The sequence below is a fragment of the Lacerta agilis genome, chromosome 16, assembly GCF_009819535.1.
Source record: "Lacerta agilis isolate rLacAgi1 chromosome 16, rLacAgi1.pri, whole genome shotgun sequence".
In the NCBI taxonomy this organism is placed as follows: Eukaryota; Metazoa; Chordata; class Lepidosauria; order Squamata; family Lacertidae; genus Lacerta; species Lacerta agilis.
In genome coordinates this window covers 39,614,506-39,633,843 of record NC_046327.1, presented here as the reverse complement: position 1 = coordinate 39,633,843, position 19,338 = coordinate 39,614,506, and the positions used below count along the sequence as shown (strand labels likewise).

Here is a 19,338-nt window from a genome sequence, read left to right as displayed (position 1 = left end):
AAATAAAGTCTGCACCAAGAAACCTTAAATAAAATAGTGTGAATTATTCAGTTACCTAGCAATATACTTACTTTTCACAGACTCCTTCAGCTGGCACTCTCCCCCCCCCCATAATTTTATTTTATTTTTCAAAAGGTACACAATATTCAATTAGCAATAACAATACAAAATAATAACCAAACAGAAACGGAAACAAAGACAAAAACAAATCGTATACCCATGTGGCTTCCCTCCCCCAATACTCGACATCTCTTAATGTTTAGATTCTTATTAACATTGCGTCTTTTGGTCATCCTTAATATATTACTTTTTTCTAGTTCTGCTTTACAAACTTAGTCTATACAGGTCAACATATTATCCTTAGAACAGGTATTTTTTTCATGTAATCCTCAAAGCATTACCATTCTGTCCTTAAATTCTGATTCGTCTGATGCCTTATGGTTGCTGTTAACTTCGCCAACTCTGAATTCGCTTAATTTACATATCCAGTCTTCCTTTGTGGGGATAATATTTCCTTTCCAGTTCCTTGCAAGCAGTAGTCTAGCTGCGGCTGTGGCATATAAGAATAATCTTTTCTTATCTTGTGGGATATCCTTTCCTAAGATACCCAAGATGCTTCTTTTTCCCAATGTGGGACTTGAACCCATCACCCGGAGATTAAAAGCCTCTTGCTCTGCCAACTGAGATATCCTGAGGCGTGCCCTTCAGAAGGGAATCCTGCAGAGTGGGCACAGCGACAGAGAAAGCCCTCGGAAGACACCAGCTTTCATTGAGGGTTTACAAGCTCTAGTTCTGCCCTCAGAATTTAGACCCCATTTCCCTCCCCTCTCCAGGACATTAACAAGCGCCTGTCACTTCCCGCCGATATCCGCCTGCCCGAAGGTTACCTCGAGAAGCTCACTCTGAACAGCCCCCTGTTTGACAAGCCCTTGAGCAGACGGTTACGGAGAGTCTCTTTGGTAAGTCAGATTTAAATGTAATTTGTTCACTTGGGTTTTCTTTATGGTGCCCCTCCCCCATGACATAGTTCTCTGGGTGGTTGGCCAAATAAAACGATAAAACACAATATTAACACCATCATGAAAACAATGACTGTGTACACATTTCCAGCAGAGGGGGAATGCAGAAATAAAATTCACAGTAGAACTAAAAATACAAAATATGCAATCACTGGGATCAAAATTCAGGTTGGAATTTGCCATTGTGCTTTGTGGGCCTGTGTGTGTGGAAGGAGGTCTGTGTGCAAAACAGGACTTTTCACCCTCTTCCCTGCCCTGCCCCATTCTGGGGATTCCCCCAACCCTCTACAGCCGATTTAGGGGGGGTGGGGCAGCAGGAGGTGGGGAGTCCCATTGAGCAAGGGGGCCTCATTCTGCGCACACAGCACCTTCATTAATCCAGCTTTCAGATCTTTAAAGATCACAGATTATAAAGGCACGGGAGAATAAAGAAAGGCATTCACCTGGCGCCAGAAAGATCTTAAAGAGCACCACCACTGAAAAGGCGCTTCTCCTACTAGCCACTTTCCTTGTCTCTGAAGAGGTATGGGAGAAGGCAACCTTTTGGTCACCTGGCCCCATGCCATTCAGGGCTTTAAAGGCTAAGACAAATACTTATAGCCCCCCCCAGCTGCCTACTCTGTCCTTTTACTGCAGTAGGAACAGGGACCAGGAGCCCCTCCCGACTGGGGGGGGGCGTGCTGTAGGTGGATTCTGCTGGAATAGTGCTTTAGTGGTAGAGTCACATTCATGCTTTCCCAGAGCTCCCACCTGCTTTCCACCTTCTCTGCAGCACAAAAAGGTGGGATAAAGTCTCTACCAGAATGTGGAGGGGGGCTAGTGTAGTGGGTGCCCCCGGCTGGAGAAGGGCAGCCCCTCCCACCCTGTCTCTTTGTGCTTTCTTGTGCAGTCGGAGATTGGCTTTGGGAAGCTGGAGACGTATGTGAAGCTGGACAAGCTGGGAGAAGTGAGTGCCCTGACCGTCCTCAGGAAGGCGGAGCTGAGAACGAATTCCAGTCTAGAACACACTTGGGATAACCACTCAGCTAGGCTTGCTTCATCTCAGGGCACATGGGACAGGGTCATTCTCATGCTGATTTTAATATCTCTCTCTCTCTCTCTCTCTCTCTCTTTAATGTATTATTGATTTCTACTTTGCTTTTCCTCCAAGTCCAAGGAGTGCAGAGTGGTGTACCTAATATCCTCTCAACAACCCTGTGAGGTAGAATAGGCTGAGAACGGGTGGCTTGCCATAGGTGGTCTGAGCAGGGATTTGAACCTGGATCTCCCCAGCACTCAACCCATGACACCACCCTGGCTTAGCCTTAGAGCAGTAAGCTTGGCCAGTCCAGTGTATTTGTTCCTTTGTCTCCATAAGACTTGCAGCTCATCCCACCTTAGTATCACTTCTCACAATGGATTTGATTCAGTCAACCTGGGAGGGTTCCTTTAGTTCAGTGGATTTAAGAGTTCCTGGTTCAACTTCTAGAATGGCCTTGGGGAGTTCCATTCAGTCACCCATCCTTTCCATCACATGCATTCAGAACATGTTAAAGCACATGGAATCTGTTTTCCCCCCAGGATTGCCACTAACACCCTTATCCAGAACTCCTTATTGACCCATATCTCTTATCAGCCTCAACCCTTTCTTCTGTAAAATGGGCCAGTTAATGAATCCATCATAGGGCTCTTGGGAGGATAAATGAGAGAAGGGAATTGCATTAACTGCACCCAAGGTTATTAATTCAAGAGTCAATCATGCCTCTCCAGTGCAGAGAACTTTCTTCCCCTAATCAGACCAGTCTGGTGTTGCGAACATCTTTCTGCAATTACATAGACAAAGTTTTACACTCTGGTTTTTGTGGTGAAATTTATTCTTTGCTGGCACGGGGGCTTAACTAAATTGCAGGGCAGCTTGGGACTTGGAGGAGAGTTGGGGTGAGAGGCAAGTTGACTAGAGGTTGGGCATTGAGCTGCTAGCCTGAGTGCTGTCTTTGCTGCATTAAGGGGACGTACGCCACGGTCTACAAGGGGAAGAGTAAACTCACCGATAACCTGGTGGCCTTGAAGGAGATCCGTCTGGAGCACGAAGAAGGAGCACCTTGCACAGCCATTCGGGAAGGTACATCAACTCTCCCTGAAATTAGAAGAGTCAGTCAGTTTCAGTGGGGCACCCTGCCCTCACCAGACCACTTCCTTCCTTGCACCCAGTCCAAGGGATGGCCCTGGCCGACAGTGTCCTGTACTAGTCTCAGGTTTGCCCTTGTAGAACTCAAGGCAGAGGAAGATGGAGAAAAGCTCTGCCTCTCTTTGGCTCTTGCTCCATCTGCGGAGACCTCTCCACCTTCTGCCTGTCCCAGAGAGCAGCTGCAAGAATTCCACAACCAGTGGAAAGCGGAAATGGCCGCAGATGTTTGGATGAGCCAAACAGCTGCATCCATGAATGGAGGGAGTCCCAGGCTGAAAATGCAGGTGAACACACAGACTCGTCATAAGATATTTGCATTGACCAGAAAAATTACTGTAGCAGCCAGAAGTCCAGAGGAATTCATGTTAGGGCAGTAGAGACTGGGTTAAGTCAGATGTGGCCGACAAGAGGAATATCACCTGCAGCGTTCTTATCATTTCCTTCGCTAGTCAAGTTCAGGGGTGCATGTGCAGCCATAATGACATGTGCACACACCTTTCCCATGCTCAAGAGGGAGGAGGTATCAGTGGGCTTGGGGGAACTCTGAGGTTAGCAGAATGTGATCCATCATCATCATCATTCAGTCAAAGAAGAATAAAAGCAAGGCAACAAATCAAAGGAACCAGTGAGGGCGTGTTGCTACAACTAGGGTACCATTAATCTCTCGTCAAAGTACTGAAAAGCCCCTCTTTAACACACAGAGGTATTCCATATAAACTGCAATTGTCAATAAACTTATTCCACTTTAGCAAAAATATATTTTCCTTATAACTCTTTTTATGTTCTTTCTCTAAGTCTAATTAAAACAGGTTACTTATTGCCATTGTTACACAATCCCACACCTTATTATGCCACAATTTAATTGTTGGACCTGAAGTTCTCCTCACACCTCTCCTAGCTCACACTTCCACTACATGTCGGTTAAACCATTTTTAAAAAACCTTAGGGAGCAAAAGAAGAGAGGTCTAGACAGAAAGAGAAGGATGTCTGTGCCCGTGTGTGGTTCACATGAAGAGGGGAAAGAAGACGGGAGCAAATGTACACACAGCCGAGAAAGGTCATTTCCTGATCCGTAGCCAGATCTCTGCCCCTCCTCCCATCTCAGCCAGTTCCCTTTCACAGCTTTACCTGCCTCAGTAGGACCCAGTAGGTGTCTAGAGGGCAGACCCAAAGGCCCACCCACCCAGTCTGCAGGGAGCAGGAGGAAGACAGACTCTGCTGCCCTTGGTGAGGCTGAGAGAGAATTGCATACTGGCACACACAAACCCACACTTGCCCTATGTAGAGGAAAGCAAAATTACTCACCCCAAGCAGCAGCAAGTCCAGAGCAGTGGATCATGCAGGGACACAGCTGACAATCTCCTCCCTGGAGCTTTCTATCGTTCTCTTTCATGTCGTGTGCTTACTATTCTTCTCTCAAAGCCCAGAGTTTGGGAATGGCTCCATTAAACTCTTTAGAGGTGCTTCTGTTGCGGGTCCCACAACGTGCCTCTCTTTCTCTGTTTTCCAGTTTCACTTCTGAAAGATTTGAAACATGCCAACATTGTGACCCTGCATGATATCATCCATACAGAGAAATCCCTCACGCTTGTCTTCGAATATTTAGTGAGTAAACAGGGGAGGGCATGGGAACTGTAACTTACACTTATGAATGAAAACATCTCAAATTATTTACGACTGAAAGCTGAACATTCAGAAAAGCCCGTATTTTGAACAGCCTGGCTGATTTGAAGGAAGATGTTGCCTACAGTGCACATATAGAGGGTGTTAAAACTGTCATGGCTTCCTTCCAAGGACTCCTGGGAATTACAGTTTTATGATAGGTTTAAGAATGCTCAAGGTAGCTTTCAATGCCCTCTTGAAACAGCCACTTCAGTAGGAAATTATTGTAGCATAAGTGGGGGTGGGTTTTTCAAGGATAGTCTCCTGAAAGTACAGTAAGTGTCAGTTCCCTGCCCCTGAGACCACTACCAGTGCTGGGCCAATATGGAGACGAGGGCTTGGGTGGGACTCCAGCCCTCCTGCTCAGCCTGCTGCAAACCATGTAGGCACAGGGAATCTACTTTAAGGGGAAAGGATGGGGATGTGGGATGTATGAACCTTCTGTTCACTTTATTGGTCCAGGGCACAATCCTGGGTGGGGGAATTCTGCTGAGTCCTATGGCAAGTCCACCGCATGGGAATGCCATGCCCACTCTAGGTTGAAGGATTCCCATATAGTCTTAACGATAAGGGGTGCCATCCTTTCCATGTTTACTCAGAAGCAAGATTCCCTTGAATTCAATGGGACTAACTTCCAGGTAGGTGCTCATAGGATTGCAGACTTATTTGCACAAATCAGTTGTTTTAAATTAATGAAGAGGAAAGCTGTCAATCCTGTGTCTTCTTTCACCCCAGGATAAAGATCTGAAACAGTATCTTGACGACTGCGGCAATGTAATAAATATGCACAATGTGAAGGTAAGTTGCTGACTCCCATCTGAGTCTGTTTCAGTGGATTCTTTTACTGCGTAGCAAGCAACTTTACGGATGTTGCTGCCAAAAGCTCGTTTCAGCATGAGATTGCATTGGGGGATTCGATACTTATTTTGCATGTTCTCCTTCGATGCTCTGATTATTGGTGGTGACCCCATCAAACAAACGTGGAACTGTCCTGAGAAAATAAAGGCGTGTTTCCAAAGAAAATCCCACCATTCAAAGAAGTTATATGAATCGGAAACATTTTCCTAAATGCACTCATTTTGCATCCATGGCTGGTTAGAAGTGCTGTATATGCCAGATCTAGCAGTGAGCTGGAGGGAAAGGCATTGAGACGGCTCTGTTTCCTCCTCCAGCTGTTCCTGTTCCAGCTGCTGCGGGGCCTCGCCTACTGCCACCGTCAGAAGGTGCTGCATCGGGACCTCAAGCCCCAGAACTTGCTCATTAATGAGAGAGGGGAACTCAAACTAGCAGATTTTGGTGAGTACTAATTATCTCTCTGCCCTTGCTCTGCAACATTTACTAACAAATGTAATGAAATGTAAAATGTAATGCAATGCAACTTAACTTTCCCAGGACTGGCCCGGGCAAAATCCATTCCCACCAAGACCTACTCCAATGAAGTGGTGACACTTTGGTACCGACCCCCAGATATCCTATTGGGCTCGACAGAATACTCCACCCAGATTGACATGTGGTAAGGATTCAGCAGCCTGTGGCCAGCTCTCCCTCCTTGTCGTTGAAATCCGTGAATTTTGATAGTACTTTCCATTTGCCCATCAATTGTCATCTCCCACAGGGATGGGGGACTTGTGGCCCTCCAGATGTTGTTGGACTTTCTCTTTAGCCCAGCTAGCTTGGCTTTGGCCCATGGTTAGGAGAGATGGGAGTTGTAGTCCTGGAACATCTGAAAGGCCACAGGTTCCCCATCTAGGGGTGCAGTCTGTTTTTTGCATGGTTCTTGTCTTTTTAAAAGGTGATTTTAATAAACAGAGGCCATGTAAAGGGAACAGCTGTGAATGCCTATAGCTGAGCCGCTTGGATCTCAGGAAACTGCAGAGCTGGAAAAGGAGACTGAAGCTAGAGGCAAACAAAATGCATGGAACCAGTAGCCAAGTCCCAGTGCCTCGCTAGGAACACCAACTGTGGTGGGCAGCGCGGAGTTCCTTAGAAGTTTGTCCCCAATCCCTCCATGTAGAGACCAGGGGTGGCAGACAAGCCGTTCTGAAGGACACCTTGCCCACCGCCATGTGGCATTCCCCTGTAATGTGAAGGAACAAGAGCATGCAAGGTGTGGTGAACTGGGTGCACATCCTAGAACTGGCATAGCCAATGTGGTGCCCTCCAGCTCTTGCTGGATTCCAGCTCCCATTATTCCCAGCCAGCCCGGCCAGAGGTCAGAGAGGATGAGAGTTGTGGTCCACGACATCTAGAGGTCATCTGATGGGCTGCCCCTGCCCTGGAATGCCTTCCCTTCTGAGTGTCAGGTGGCCTCCCAAGGGGACGTTTGCCAGGGAAGAGGATAAGATGCTAACAGTTAACAAGAATCTCCAACAGCAGTTCCAAAATGGTACCCTCTTCAAACAAAAGGGAGATACCAGCAAGCTTGGGGCCCAGTGAGGGGAATCCAAAGGTTTGCAGAAAGAAATACATGGTACCTCGGTTTTCAAGCGTCTTGGAGGCCGAATGCTTCGGAACGCAGAAGTAATTGCTTCCGTTTTCGAACGCACATCGGAAGTTGAACAGCTTCCGCTGTGTTTCCCCCCCTTTTTTCTCCATTGACTTTGCCGACCGCCCTTTGCTCCTCGGTTGTCAAACGTTTCAGAAGTTGAACGGTCTTCCAGAACAGATTACATTTGACAACTGAGGTACCACTGTACATTGGGGAGGGGCCAGGAGTGGAACAGAAGGAGAGAAACCCCTCCCCACTAGCCTCATGCAGTCTGAGAATACTTACTGGCCATAGATGCTGACTAAGCATTGCCAGGGTGCTAGTGAGGAGGACTCTGCGCTGTAACATTTAGTTGCAGGCCCTACTTGTTTCTGAAATATTTCTGGCCCTTTTCAATGCATGCCAGAGTCCTCTGCAATATGCAGGCTAAGTTCCATGGCGGAGATGCAGGGAAGGTCTTTGGCTGGCTAGTTCTAAAAAATATACTCTAAAGACGGAAAGTTTGAAAATCCCTTCCATATATGATAACGAAAACAAGCCATGGAAGGGAAGTCGGTGTTAAATGTATGGTTTGTATTTTGGTAAATGTAAATGTGCAAATTTTGTATGATTAAAAATGATAATTAAGATTTAAAAAGACAAAGAAAGAAGAGTTTAATTCTGCACCCTATTGAAATTATGTGAGTTTTGCATACTTTCTTATATCTTTCTAATTCTGCTTCTGATTTTCATGGGTGGGACAAAGATCTGTGCAGAATCCAGAAGCTGCTCCACCCACTGACTGCGGAAAACCTCTGTTGCTTCTTCTTCTTCACCACAAAAAGGAAATGGTGTTGCAAAATGAAGAAATAGATGCATATTTGGTTAAGTAGCGTAGCACATTCAATGGCAGAATTTGGATCTTCTTGGAGCATAATGTTTTGATCCAGTGGAGAGAATCAGGGTTTTGATTTAAAGCCTAGAGTGCATGGTCCTTGCTTTGCCCTTCCTCTCAGTGATGTCCTTGTCTTTCTCCTCACAGGGGTGTGGGCTGCATCTTCTATGAGATGTCCACAGGACGACCGCTCTTCCCAGGCTCCACAGTTGAGGAGCAGCTGCACTTCATCTTTCGGATATTGGGTATGGTCCTGGGGTGGCCTTGCTAGCACTGCTGTGTTGCCGAGAAATCAGTGGGGAAGCAGCAGTGGGGAGAGGCAGACTAGACTGCTGATTCACAGGAGTCTTCTGAGCTGCTTTGAGGAATCTAGACAAGGAGGGGGGTACAACTCAGTTGATCAATAATCAATTACCATAACAAATCCACAACAATAATCAGTCTATTATATATTTTAGCAAGTTGTTTGTCTACTTGCTATGAATTTGGATAGCTTTTTAGAGTATCGTCACCAACGGGGTGAACTCCTGTTGTTCGTCCCTGCTCCTGCCCACCTAGCAGTTCGAAAGCACGTCAAGTGCAAGTAGAAAAATGGGTACCGCTCCGGTGGGAAGGTAAACAGCGTTTCCATGCGCTGCTCTGGTTTCACCAGAAGCGGCTTAGTCATGCTGGCCACATGACCCGGAAGCTGTCTGCGGACAAACACCGGCTCCCTCGGCCTATAGAGCAAGATTAGCGCTGCAACCCCAGAGTCATCCGTAACTGGACCTAACGGTCAGGGGTGCCTTTACCTTTAACCAAATTTTGCATGGTGGTTTCTGAGATCAAAGAAGATCAAAGATTCAGCTGGATGCCATTTTGAATCAAGATGACAGGCTGAGCCTTTCAAAACTGCACTGATTTTAACCACTGATTTCTTTGTTTCTTAGAATTCCCAAACAGCTCTGCTAGTCAATAATCAATAAAGGACAACATATACATAAGTAAACATGGCAGAAGTGCTTGTGTGGGTGCTCCTTAAAAGTCCTGTTTCAGGATCAGCGCTGCTCTCCTGCTCAGGGCAGGAGTGTGACCTGCCTGTGTCCTGAGCTGACTCTTTTCTGATCTCTCCTTCTCTCTCCTCTGCATCACCAGGGACTCCCAACGAAGAGACATGGCCTGGAATCCAGTCTAATGAAGAGTTCCGAGCCTATAATTACCCTAAATACCGTCCCGAGGCCCTCATCAACCATGCCCCTAGGTGAGTGTCAACCTGCCATTCAGGGGGTGCTAGGGTGGGTTGAACTTTTCAACTTTTCAATTCCCCAAATGAAGGGTGCTAAAAAGTTGTAACATAACTTGGGAATTCAAAATATATTTTGTTAATGTAATTTAGTTTAGCTTAGTAAGTAAAATGTGTGTAAAATTGCATAGAAATCATAGGAAATGATTGCCAAGTACTTACAGGTGGTGGTTGTTATAACAGCCATTTTTCTCCCTGGCCCTTGATCCCAGAGACACCCCACCCCCCTTTTCTGCACTGGCTTCCATTGCTTTCTCCTGAGCAGAGGAGCAGATCAAAGGCTCTCTTTTCCAGAACATGGATTCTGTCAGAGATGTCTGCTTGTGCCCCTCCTCTGCTGACTCTGATGCATGAGCCAAAACTGACTCTGCCCCAATCCCTGCTGTTGCTCACCCTGGGCAGGAGGGGGGCGGGGGGCTTTACAAGGCCTTTGCCTGTGTCTTGGGTTTGGGGGCGTTACTGGCCCTTGAGTCCTGCTCTAGACCTGCCCCTTTTTCAAACCACTTTCCAACCTGTAGTTGGGGTGTACTTTGCTCATTTACAAGCCCCTATTAATGCTGTTAGCGGAGCAGCAGAGCACTTCCACCTGGGAAGCAGGGCCTCCGTTTTCCTTCCAGAGCCTGACCTTCCTTATTTCCTGGATCTCCACAGGCTGGATAACGAAGGGGCTGACCTCCTGGGGAAGCTGCTGCAGGTAAGAAGTTGTGGCTCCCTCTTTGTATCTCCTTCCGGCTGGATGCGGACCTTTATTGTCTTTGCAGCTTCTCTGCTGGGGCTTGGCCTTGCCCTCCTCAGGGAATCGCAGAATGGATTGAGGACTGTGAGCCTTATGTGGCAATGCATTTCTCCATCTTCAGGGGCTCGTTGTTGTTTGTGCCAAGAACAAAATGGAAACCAAGCTGGGGAAAGCCGGTGTGGGGGTTAGAACATGTGGTGAAGGAGTCATCTGTATCCAGCCAGCTGACTGCTGGGCATAGCTTACTCCTGGGTAAATGGCTATACAGTCCCACTTCCTCAGTGGAAGCAGAACGGCGGGCCCCTCTCTTTGCAGCACAGAATCTACCCCTGGAGTTGATCTCTCTCGTCTTCTCTTCTTCCCCCTCCCTGTTCTCTCCTGACGCAGTTTGAGGGCAGGAAGCGGATCTCTGCAGACGAGGCCATGCGGCACCTGTTCTTCCACAGTCTGGGCGAACGAGTCCTCAAACTCCCAGACAGTAGGTGCAGGCTGGGGAGGAAGAGAGGGAAGGAGGCCAGCACTATGGGATATGGGGATGGGCATATCAATGTTATGGAAGGGCATGTGGTGTTGACCTCTGAGTGTGGACCAGCAGGGTGAGGGTCTATGGTATTGATAATGCTCTGTGATCTGTTGTTCCTGGAGTGCACAATCTCTCTCTCTACCCCCCCCCCCCCATTTCTCAGGTTCCTCTGTTATTTTGTAGGGCTGCCAGCTTTGATTTGTTTAAATTGCAGATGAACCAACCAGAGTTTTGCTTGATTAATTGGCGAAGGCAAGTTTTGATCGGTGAGGCTAAGAGTTAAGGGAACAATAGCTTATTTTGAAGCTGTTTTGCTTCTGATTGGTTGGAAACCTGCAGGGAAAGAATTGGCTGGCCAGCGCAACAGGTGAAATTCTGTCCCCCACCCCCCAGCTGGTTTATTCTCATTGCTCCCTTGGGATTGTTTCCAGAGCAGCAGTGATGGTAGAAGCATCCAGTTTCTGTGCCGCCCTTAAGTGGGGAGGAGCTCTTTCAGGGTCCAGGTGTTGCAACCTGATGTACCCTTTGGTGCCCTTGAGGCCTTTTCACCCACCTGCCCTCTTAAGTGCATGTATAATACATTAAAATGTCACACATTAAAAGCTTCCCTAAACAGGGCTGCCTTCAGATGTCTTCTAAATGTCAGGTAGTTGTTTATCTCTTTGACATCTGACGGGAGGGCGTTCCACAGGGCGGGCGCCACTACCGAGAAGGCCCTCGGCCTGGTTCCCTGTAGCTTTGCTTCTCACAGTGAGGGAACCGCCAGAAGGCCCTCGGCGCTGGACCTCATTGTCCAGGCAGAATGGTGGGGGTGGAGACGCTCCTTCAGGTATACTGGGCCGAGGCCATTAAGGGCTTTAAAGGTCAGCACCAACACTTTGAATTGTGCTCGGAAACGTACTGGGAGCCAATGCAGATCTCTCAGGACTGGTGTTATGTGGTCCCGGCGGCCACTCCCAGTCACCAGTCTAGCTGCCGCATTCTGGATTAGTTGTTGTTTCCGGGTCACCTTCAAAGGTAGCCCCACATAGAGCACATTGCAGTAATCCAAGCGAGAGATAATTAGAGCATGCACCACTCTGGCGAGACAGTCCGCGGGCAGGGAGGGTCTCAGCCTGTGTACCAGATGGAGCTGGTAGACAGCCGCCCTGGACACAGAATTAACCTGCACCTCCATGGACAGCTGTGAGTCCAAAATGACTCCCAGGCTGCGCACCTGGTCCGTCAGGGGCACATTTACCCCATCCAGGACCAGGGAGTCCTTCACACCAGCCAGCCCCCTGTCCCCCAAAAACAGTACGCCTCCAGGCACTCACACAGGACCTTCACCGCCTTCACTGGTTCTGATTTGAAAGAGAGGTAGAGCTGGCTATCATCCGCATACTGATGAACACCCAGCCCAAACCCCCTGATGATCTCTCCCAGTGGCTGCATATAGATGTTAAAAAGCATGGGGGAGGGGATGGAGCCCTGAGGCACCCCACGAGTGAGAGCCCAGGGGTCTGAACACTCATCCCCCAACACCACTTTCGGGACACGGCCCAGGAGGAAGGAGTGGAACCACTGTATAACAGTGCCCCCAGCTCCCAGCTCCTCTAGACGTTCCAGAAGGATGTTATGATCGATTGTATCAAAAGCCGCTGAGGGATCCAGCAGAACTAGGGAACAGCTCTCACCTTTGTCCCTAGCCCACCGGAGATCATCAACCAGTGCAACCTAGGCAGTTTCAGTCCCATGATGTGGCCTGAATCCTGGTTGGAAGGGATCCAAATGGTCCACTTCTTCCAGGCGTGCTTGGAGTTGTTCAGCAACCACCCGCTCAATCACCTTGCCCAAGAATGGAAGATTTGAGACTGGGCAATAGTTGGCCATACTGGCCGGGTCTAAAGATGTTTTTTTTAAGAAGCGGTTTAATGACTGCCTCTTTCAGCGGGTTTGGGAAGGCTCCCTCACAGAGAGAAGCATTCACCACCCCACAGAGACCATCGCCCAGCCCTTCCCAGCTTGCTTTTATAAGCCAGGTTGGGCAAGGAACAAGGAGACAGACTCATCCAAGCAGCCTGTCCACATCCTTGGGGGTAATGGATTGAAATTGATTCCATGCAACTCTAGCACTCTTCCGCCCTGGCCCTGCTCCCACAGTGGTGTCTACTTCCTTCTGAATCTGAGTGACTTTATCTGCAAAAAACTTTGCAAAATCGTTGCAGGAGATTGGTGGCATTTCCTACTACTAATTGGGAAAGGTTATTTAATTTAAGCAGTTAATAAAAAAAATCATTTGATCACCGTATTATTTTTTCCTCTTAACACTGAAGGTTGATGAAGAATGTATAGTTTGAACCTAAGCTGCAATAAAATTTAACACACTTTCAAAATTGACCGGAATTTTTAATATATGAAGTGTCATTGTTGAGGGGCACTTAAGCAACCGCCATCCTGCCCCATCCCTAATTGAAGAGTGTGTTTAAAAAATGTGGATCTAGAGAGCTATCCTTTGATTATTTATTTATTAAATTTATATCCCACCTTCCCAAAGGAGCCCAGTAAGGAAAACCCACAATTTTTAGAACAGTTCCCACACAAATGGATTTTAGCTGCAGTTCAGATGCTTTCTCCCGTGATTTTTGCAGACTAGCAGCACCTGTAAAAGGCTCTCACGTGCTCTTGTGTTTCTTCCTTTCCATCTCCTCCTCTTGCAGCGACGTCAATATTTGCACTAAAGGAGATTCAGTTACAGAAAGAGACGGGCCTGAGATCGGCTTCCCTGCCTGAATCAGGTGAGAGGCTACTGCCTAAGCAACGAGAGCCCCGCCCACTGGGAATCAAGCCCCACCCACTTTTACTCCAGCACTTTCCCCAAACGTTCCTCCCCATCCTTTCCTACTGAGAAGTCACCCAAGCCAGAGTCAGCCCTTGGATGAGGCCAGGGTGAGGCAGCCGCAGTTGCCAGAGCAGGAAGTAGAGACCCCACCACAGACTTGTGCAGGAGAACTTCCCCACAGATTATGCCCCTGGGTGTTAATGCATGAGAGGGGAATGGGTGCTGCTTAGATTCTCTGCCTTGGCTCTGGACGGAAGCTCTCCCTCTTGTGAACAGGTAGTCCTGCCGCGCAGCATTGTAAGGGGCAAGCTGGTCCCTGACGGCCTCTTCCTTGCCTCTTGTCCCTTCTCCTCCCCCCAAGGCCATATACTGATGGGGGAGTGCTCTGGTCCCGCCTTCCAGGTTAGAAATGCAGCTGTACAGTCCCTGTAGCAATCGTCTACAACTGTGCGGTGAACGGTCTCTCCTCTCCCACAGGCAGCGCCGCGTTCCGGGTAGTGGACACTGAATTTTAGCCACCAGGTCAGGTATATGTGCCACCCCTCTTCCATCAGCACCCCTTCCTGTTCTCAGCATGACAAGGTGGCACCCCCCCTCTCTCATCAGCATATGGTTGTGGTCCTTTCTGCATCCCTGATCCCACCAACCCCGATACACACCAGCTCGTGGGCACTGTATCGCTGGGGATCAGAAGCAGGCAGAAGAGAGGTCAGGTGCTGGAGGTGCGGGGAGGGAGCCAGGGTGCAAAGAGCACACGGAGCAGAGTGCGAAGGCCTAGAGACGGGGCTGTGAGCCAGGAAGGCCCTCCACCACGAACTCAGTACCAAGAGGGCCTCAGGCATGCCGCCCTGAGTCTCAATCTCTCATCTGCATGGTGGGAATATGGTGCTCCCCTATCTTGTAGAGGGATTGCAAGGAGGACTGAGATAATGTATGGAAAACATGCATTTACAGAGAGCTGCTCCCCACGTAGTTGTAAGAATCTTCATTCTAGAAAGCTTGGAGCTGGAATAGATCCAGAAATGTCCTCTAGTCCAGCCCCCTGCCAATGCAGGAAATCTGCCCAGCCTTTTCTTAGATGCTTAGTATTTTTATCAGATACAAGGAAAAGAATTGGCAAGGGGGCTGAGAAGGGGAAAGGAAACTTCAAAAGGCAATAGCAAAATGGGAAGTGGGGGCAGGGAGGGCGGGAATCCAACCTGCCCATAACCCTTTGCTGTTTTTCCGCAGTGAATGGGCAGAACGGACGACCAAGCCTGCTGCTTTGAAACCTGTGGATTGGGGTTGGTGGGGGCAGGAGCTAAGGCAGCTCCCCCACCCCACGGACACTCCCACCGCCGGCTTCGCCATATCAGACGGTGGAGCAAGGACTTGTGCTGGGATTTCGTAGGGGTGAGGGCTGGGGGCAACAATGCCAAGGAGAAGTGCAGCCTGCCCCAGCACCCGACAGCCAGGCACGGATGCCCTCCCTCTGCTGCTGTGGAACGGACTGCCCCCCCTCCCCACGTGGTGTTTCATTTTATTTTTTAAGTTTTATTTTTTCAATGCAATACTATAAATATTATATTTGCAAATATCTATAGAGAGACACCCCTGCCCTCGCCTCTCCATTTCTGAGGAGTGTACAGTATTAACTACAAGGGAGCCCACCCCCCTCCCCCCTCGGTTGGGCTGGGGGAGAGAAGCATGGAGGGAGGAGAAGCATAGGGCTCACTGTGTCTGGGTCCTAATCTGCTGTATATCTGGGAGCTGTGAACAACGTCAGTGATTTGGAAGAAGGGAAGCTCTTTATTTCATGTGAAATTTCTCTCTCCCCCACCCCCAAGTCACCTTTCTGTGGACTTGAGGCAAGATGTTTTCCTGTTGCAGATACTTGTTTAGGAGCCCAGGTGTTGGACAGGCAAGCAGGTATCCTCAAGGATTCCTGGGAGGGAACTCAATCCCTATCAGGATTATTCATCTGTCTGGCTTTTCTGCTACAGCGAACCCCCCCTCCCCCCACTGCTTCCAGTTAGATCTGCCACTTACTTGCTCCTCCTGATTTTCTCCTCACACCAAAGCCAAGTCCCATGTTTTCTTCTCTTGCTTGTGTCTTCCTTCGGTCTTGATTTGTGCCTCGCTCAGGCTCTCCCCACACCCTCAGCCGGTCAGTCTCGGCTGAGTTACTCCTGTTGACCGGTCATGCCTCTTGCATTACTTGCATTACTCAGGGTTTGATCTTCCTTTGCCTTTGCTGGCCCTGTCCACGGGGAACTTAAACACAGGTGCCATTTATTTCAACCAGGCCTGCGTAGGAGAAGTTCCTGGTGGGTTGGGCCTCATCCACCCCCCACCCTCCGTTTCATACTTACTTGTCCTGCAATGCTTAGATGATCACTCTTCGTTGCTTGTTCCACGATCCCTGAATCCAAACAGCTCTATTTTTAATGGTACCACCCAAACTCTTTTGTTACTGAACCCCAACTCCCATCAGCCCTGAATAGAATGGCCAGTGGTCAGGGACAATGGGAGTTGTAGTCCAGCAGCATCTGCAGAGCACGACGGTCTTCGTGAAGAGAACCCTTGTCTTGGCCCCTATTCCACTGTATTTACTTTCACAGGTGTCTCTGTCAGTCTCTGCAAGCTTAACACCTTCCCCCTTCTGTGTCACCTTTACTTAGTTGCTTCTCAGACTGAAATCCAATGACCAGGTCCTACTCTGTCCTGCATGAAAAGTAAACCAGTAGCTCTTCTGAGGCTCACCAGTTTGCACTCTTCCTTCACTCCCAGGCCAGCCACTCAAGGGTTAATGGGCCATTGGCTCAGCTCAGCTCTTTATGCAGTGATCTCAGAAGTCACCCAGTTCCTGCCCAAGGGCCAAGCCCAGCTTGTGTCATCCTACACCAGCACCAGCACTGCTTGGCCTCATGCTAAGTCTTGACTTCAAAGACTTACTCATCTTAGCTTCACCTCTTGTTTTTTGCAACACAGAAGCAAGTGGTGCAGAACTGGTGGCCCTCTGGAAGTTGTTGGACTCCAGCTCCCATCAGTCCCAGGCAGTGTGGCCAATGATCAGGGATGATGGGAGTTGTAGTCCAGGAAGATCTAGAAGCCCACAGGTTCTCCATCCCTGAAGCAAGCTATCAGTTCCTCAAAGGCCAGTCAATCCCACATCTCTACTTACACTAAATCTTACTTTAAGCAAAGGAAACATTGGAGATTCCTGCCTGCCTGTGGGATCTCCAAAGATTTTGGCTCACTATCCTTCCTACTCTGCTGCCGAGAGATGCCTCAAGAGAAGAGGGAAATGTCAACCACACTTGTCCCCAGTTTACAAACCCCAACTCTATTGCAGCTTCCCAGGTGGCTAGGACTGTTCTTTCCAGCTCAGGACAGAGGCCTGGGTGCGAAGAACTAAAGGGAGCAGATCCAAAGGCTACCCATTTGCTCTCTGCGTGTTTCTGGACAAAGTGGCACCCGGCCTTCTCTCTTTGATCACAGCATAGAGAGAGAGAGAGAGTGAGTGAGTGTGTTTGTGTGTGTTTATATGTACATATGTAACCATTTTATATACAGCATGAAGCACTTGTAAGGTTCACAAATCTCCACCCTCCCACAACGAGAGCCATATTATTATTATTATTATTCTGATGATTATTACTACTATTATAACCTTCAGGCAACATAAAAGATATCTGGGAAGGAGTCTCCTCTATATAGGATATGCCTTGGGCTGGAATTCAAGGACTTCACAGCGCAGGGAAAATTCTGCTTGGCAACTGCCTGGGAGGGCAGACAGATCTGAGAGCCCCCAGCACGCAAGGCATGGTCACCCGATGCCAAAGGAGAGCTGCTGTGAATAGGCCAAGGGCAAGGGTGTCTATACAAAGGGGACCCAATAAGCAGGAAATGCCAGCCCTTCGGATTAGAGAAAAGCAACAAAGGGTCTTTGTTTAGCCCAATAACCTGCCTGCATGACACACAACCTGTTCCTTGCTTGTTCCAATTTAGACTCTGGCCTCCCATTTCCGTTTAGTCTCTTCCATTGGGTGCACCATAACTTGTGCTAGGTGGGCCTGTTTCTGAAGCCCATCCAATCACAGCTGCCCTCTTCTTACCTGTTTCTTCCTTAGGAGCTGTGGTGATGCAAAAAGCTCTTTCGGCCTCTGAATTCTTCATCCATTTCTGGGCCGCAGAGGCTATCAACCCCATTTCCCATGGGAGCTTCCATTCAAGGTGCATGTGTTCTGTTTCACCCTTGACAGAATGCTTTCCTGTGGTTTAGCCCTGGCCATGGTTTGCTGCCTTAATGCTGATTAAGGTTTCAGGTATCCAATGAAACCTCCGTTTAATTCGCCAAGCTAAATCCTTCTCCCACAGGGTGCAGCTGAGTAACATGGAAAGAAAGAGGCAGGGAAACTGCCTTAACTATGGTGTTCACTCAATGCAGAAGTCATGGTTAGCCACTAATAACATAAACTGTTTTATGAGCCCCACTACAAACCATGGTTTCAGATCTTGGTTTGCAGCCTATCCCTAGCCATGGTTTAGCTACTGAGACTAAACACTTAATTGTGGTTGAGGACAATGGACCATGGTCAATTAAGCGTTGGGTCTGCATTGGACCTGTGGGAGCTCCTTTTTCAGTGCAGTCTGGGTAGAATAGTGGGGAGAGGCTGGCCAAAGTACATGGTGCCACTTTTTTGAGGGGGTCCAAAATCCAATCTGATTTGGTTCATGGAACTGCTTTCCATTTTGTCTGCTGTTGGCAGATAAGGAGTGGGATTATAGAGTTCAGGGAACTGTAGCAAAAGGGGGACATAGGTGTGCTGCACCCGTCCACTGGTTCCCCCCCCCCACTCAAATAAGTGCCAGGGTTCTGATTGGGCTAAAATGTAGTGCCCCTCCCCCACCCCTGGATTGAGAATTCTCAGAGGTGAACAGGGGGGGACAAATGCCACAAGAATTCAACCAGCATAGATTTCTTGGGGCACATCTGGGGAAGAACATCTGGATTGGATCTCTGCGTGTGAGAGGGAAACCCAAAACGATGTATTGGACAATGAATGTACAGAGGATCTGGACTTTGCTTTTTTGTGCGTAGCAGGGATAGAGGAGTTCCCCAGAATTTGTTTCTGGGCTGGAGGTGATAAACCAACCCTTCCTTGCAGCAAACTGAAACCCTGGAGCAGATAATCGTTCACATTTGGAGCGGACTTATCTTCATGTGGTTCACTGCCCCCTTTGACAGAGTAGATATGGAGATCACTTGTCCTGGTACAGAAAAGGAAATTCTTGTTCTTGTACATAACTTGAATTGAGGGAGCAGCCTTCTATTTATCAAATCAGAAATTATCATTGCAGAAGAAAACTCCCTGGGGAAGGACATGGGCAGACTTCTCTTTCCCAGGTGCTCCCTTTGCCCCTGTTCAGGGTGAACAGATGCGCCATATTCAAATGTACGGAACTGAATAAAAAGTCTCCAACAATTCTGGGTGTTTGATGCTTCTCATTGGGACCCGCGTGGCAGGAGCGCACTCTGGCTTGGTTGGGTTATGGAGTGGGTCTTGATGAAGAGGAAAGAGTTCTGCTTCAGCCTTGGTGGTACACTTGGACCAGGCTGTCCTTTACAAGGAGCAAGAGGGGGGAAATCCCCCTCCCTAGCCTTTCCCCATGGAATATTCTGCTGGTAGTGCTGTTTCTTCCAGGTGTTTTGCCCCTGCTGCAAAAGTTACAAAAGCTCCACAGCTGGGCTTTCCACTTGTTTTACTGAATTCAGATGGAACA

The 19,338-nt window shown here is 48.5% G+C and overlaps 1 protein-coding gene across 7 annotated transcripts in view; it reads left to right on the top strand.

Annotated features, from left to right (window-relative positions):
* Positions 1-19,040, top strand: part of CDK16 (cyclin dependent kinase 16) — a 59,130-nt gene extending 40,090 nt beyond the window's left edge. For 2 of the 7 annotated variants that reach the window (XM_033174015.1, XM_033174012.1), the window contains 13 exons: positions 834-959; positions 1,909-1,965; positions 3,006-3,120; positions 4,697-4,791; positions 5,584-5,646; positions 6,021-6,144; positions 6,241-6,361; positions 8,358-8,455; positions 9,345-9,450; positions 10,144-10,186; positions 10,616-10,706; positions 13,451-13,528; positions 14,803-15,162. In XM_033174015.1, coding sequence (XP_033029906.1) covers positions 834-959; positions 1,909-1,965; positions 3,006-3,120; positions 4,697-4,791; positions 5,584-5,646; positions 6,021-6,144; positions 6,241-6,361; positions 8,358-8,455; positions 9,345-9,450; positions 10,144-10,186; positions 10,616-10,706; positions 13,451-13,528; positions 14,803-14,840 — 1,155 coding nt within the window. In that variant the 3' untranslated portion in view covers positions 14,841-15,162. Of the gene's footprint in view, positions 1-833; positions 960-1,908; positions 1,966-3,005; positions 3,121-4,696; positions 4,792-5,583; positions 5,647-6,020; positions 6,145-6,240; positions 6,362-8,357; positions 8,456-9,344; positions 9,451-10,143; positions 10,187-10,615; positions 10,707-13,450; positions 13,529-14,049; positions 14,100-14,802 lie in introns of all 7 variants that reach the window. The other 5 variants (XM_033174014.1, XM_033174013.1, XR_004428062.1 and 2 more) reach the window with 5 other exon arrangements.
* Positions 19,041-19,338: the final 298 nt, after the last annotated feature.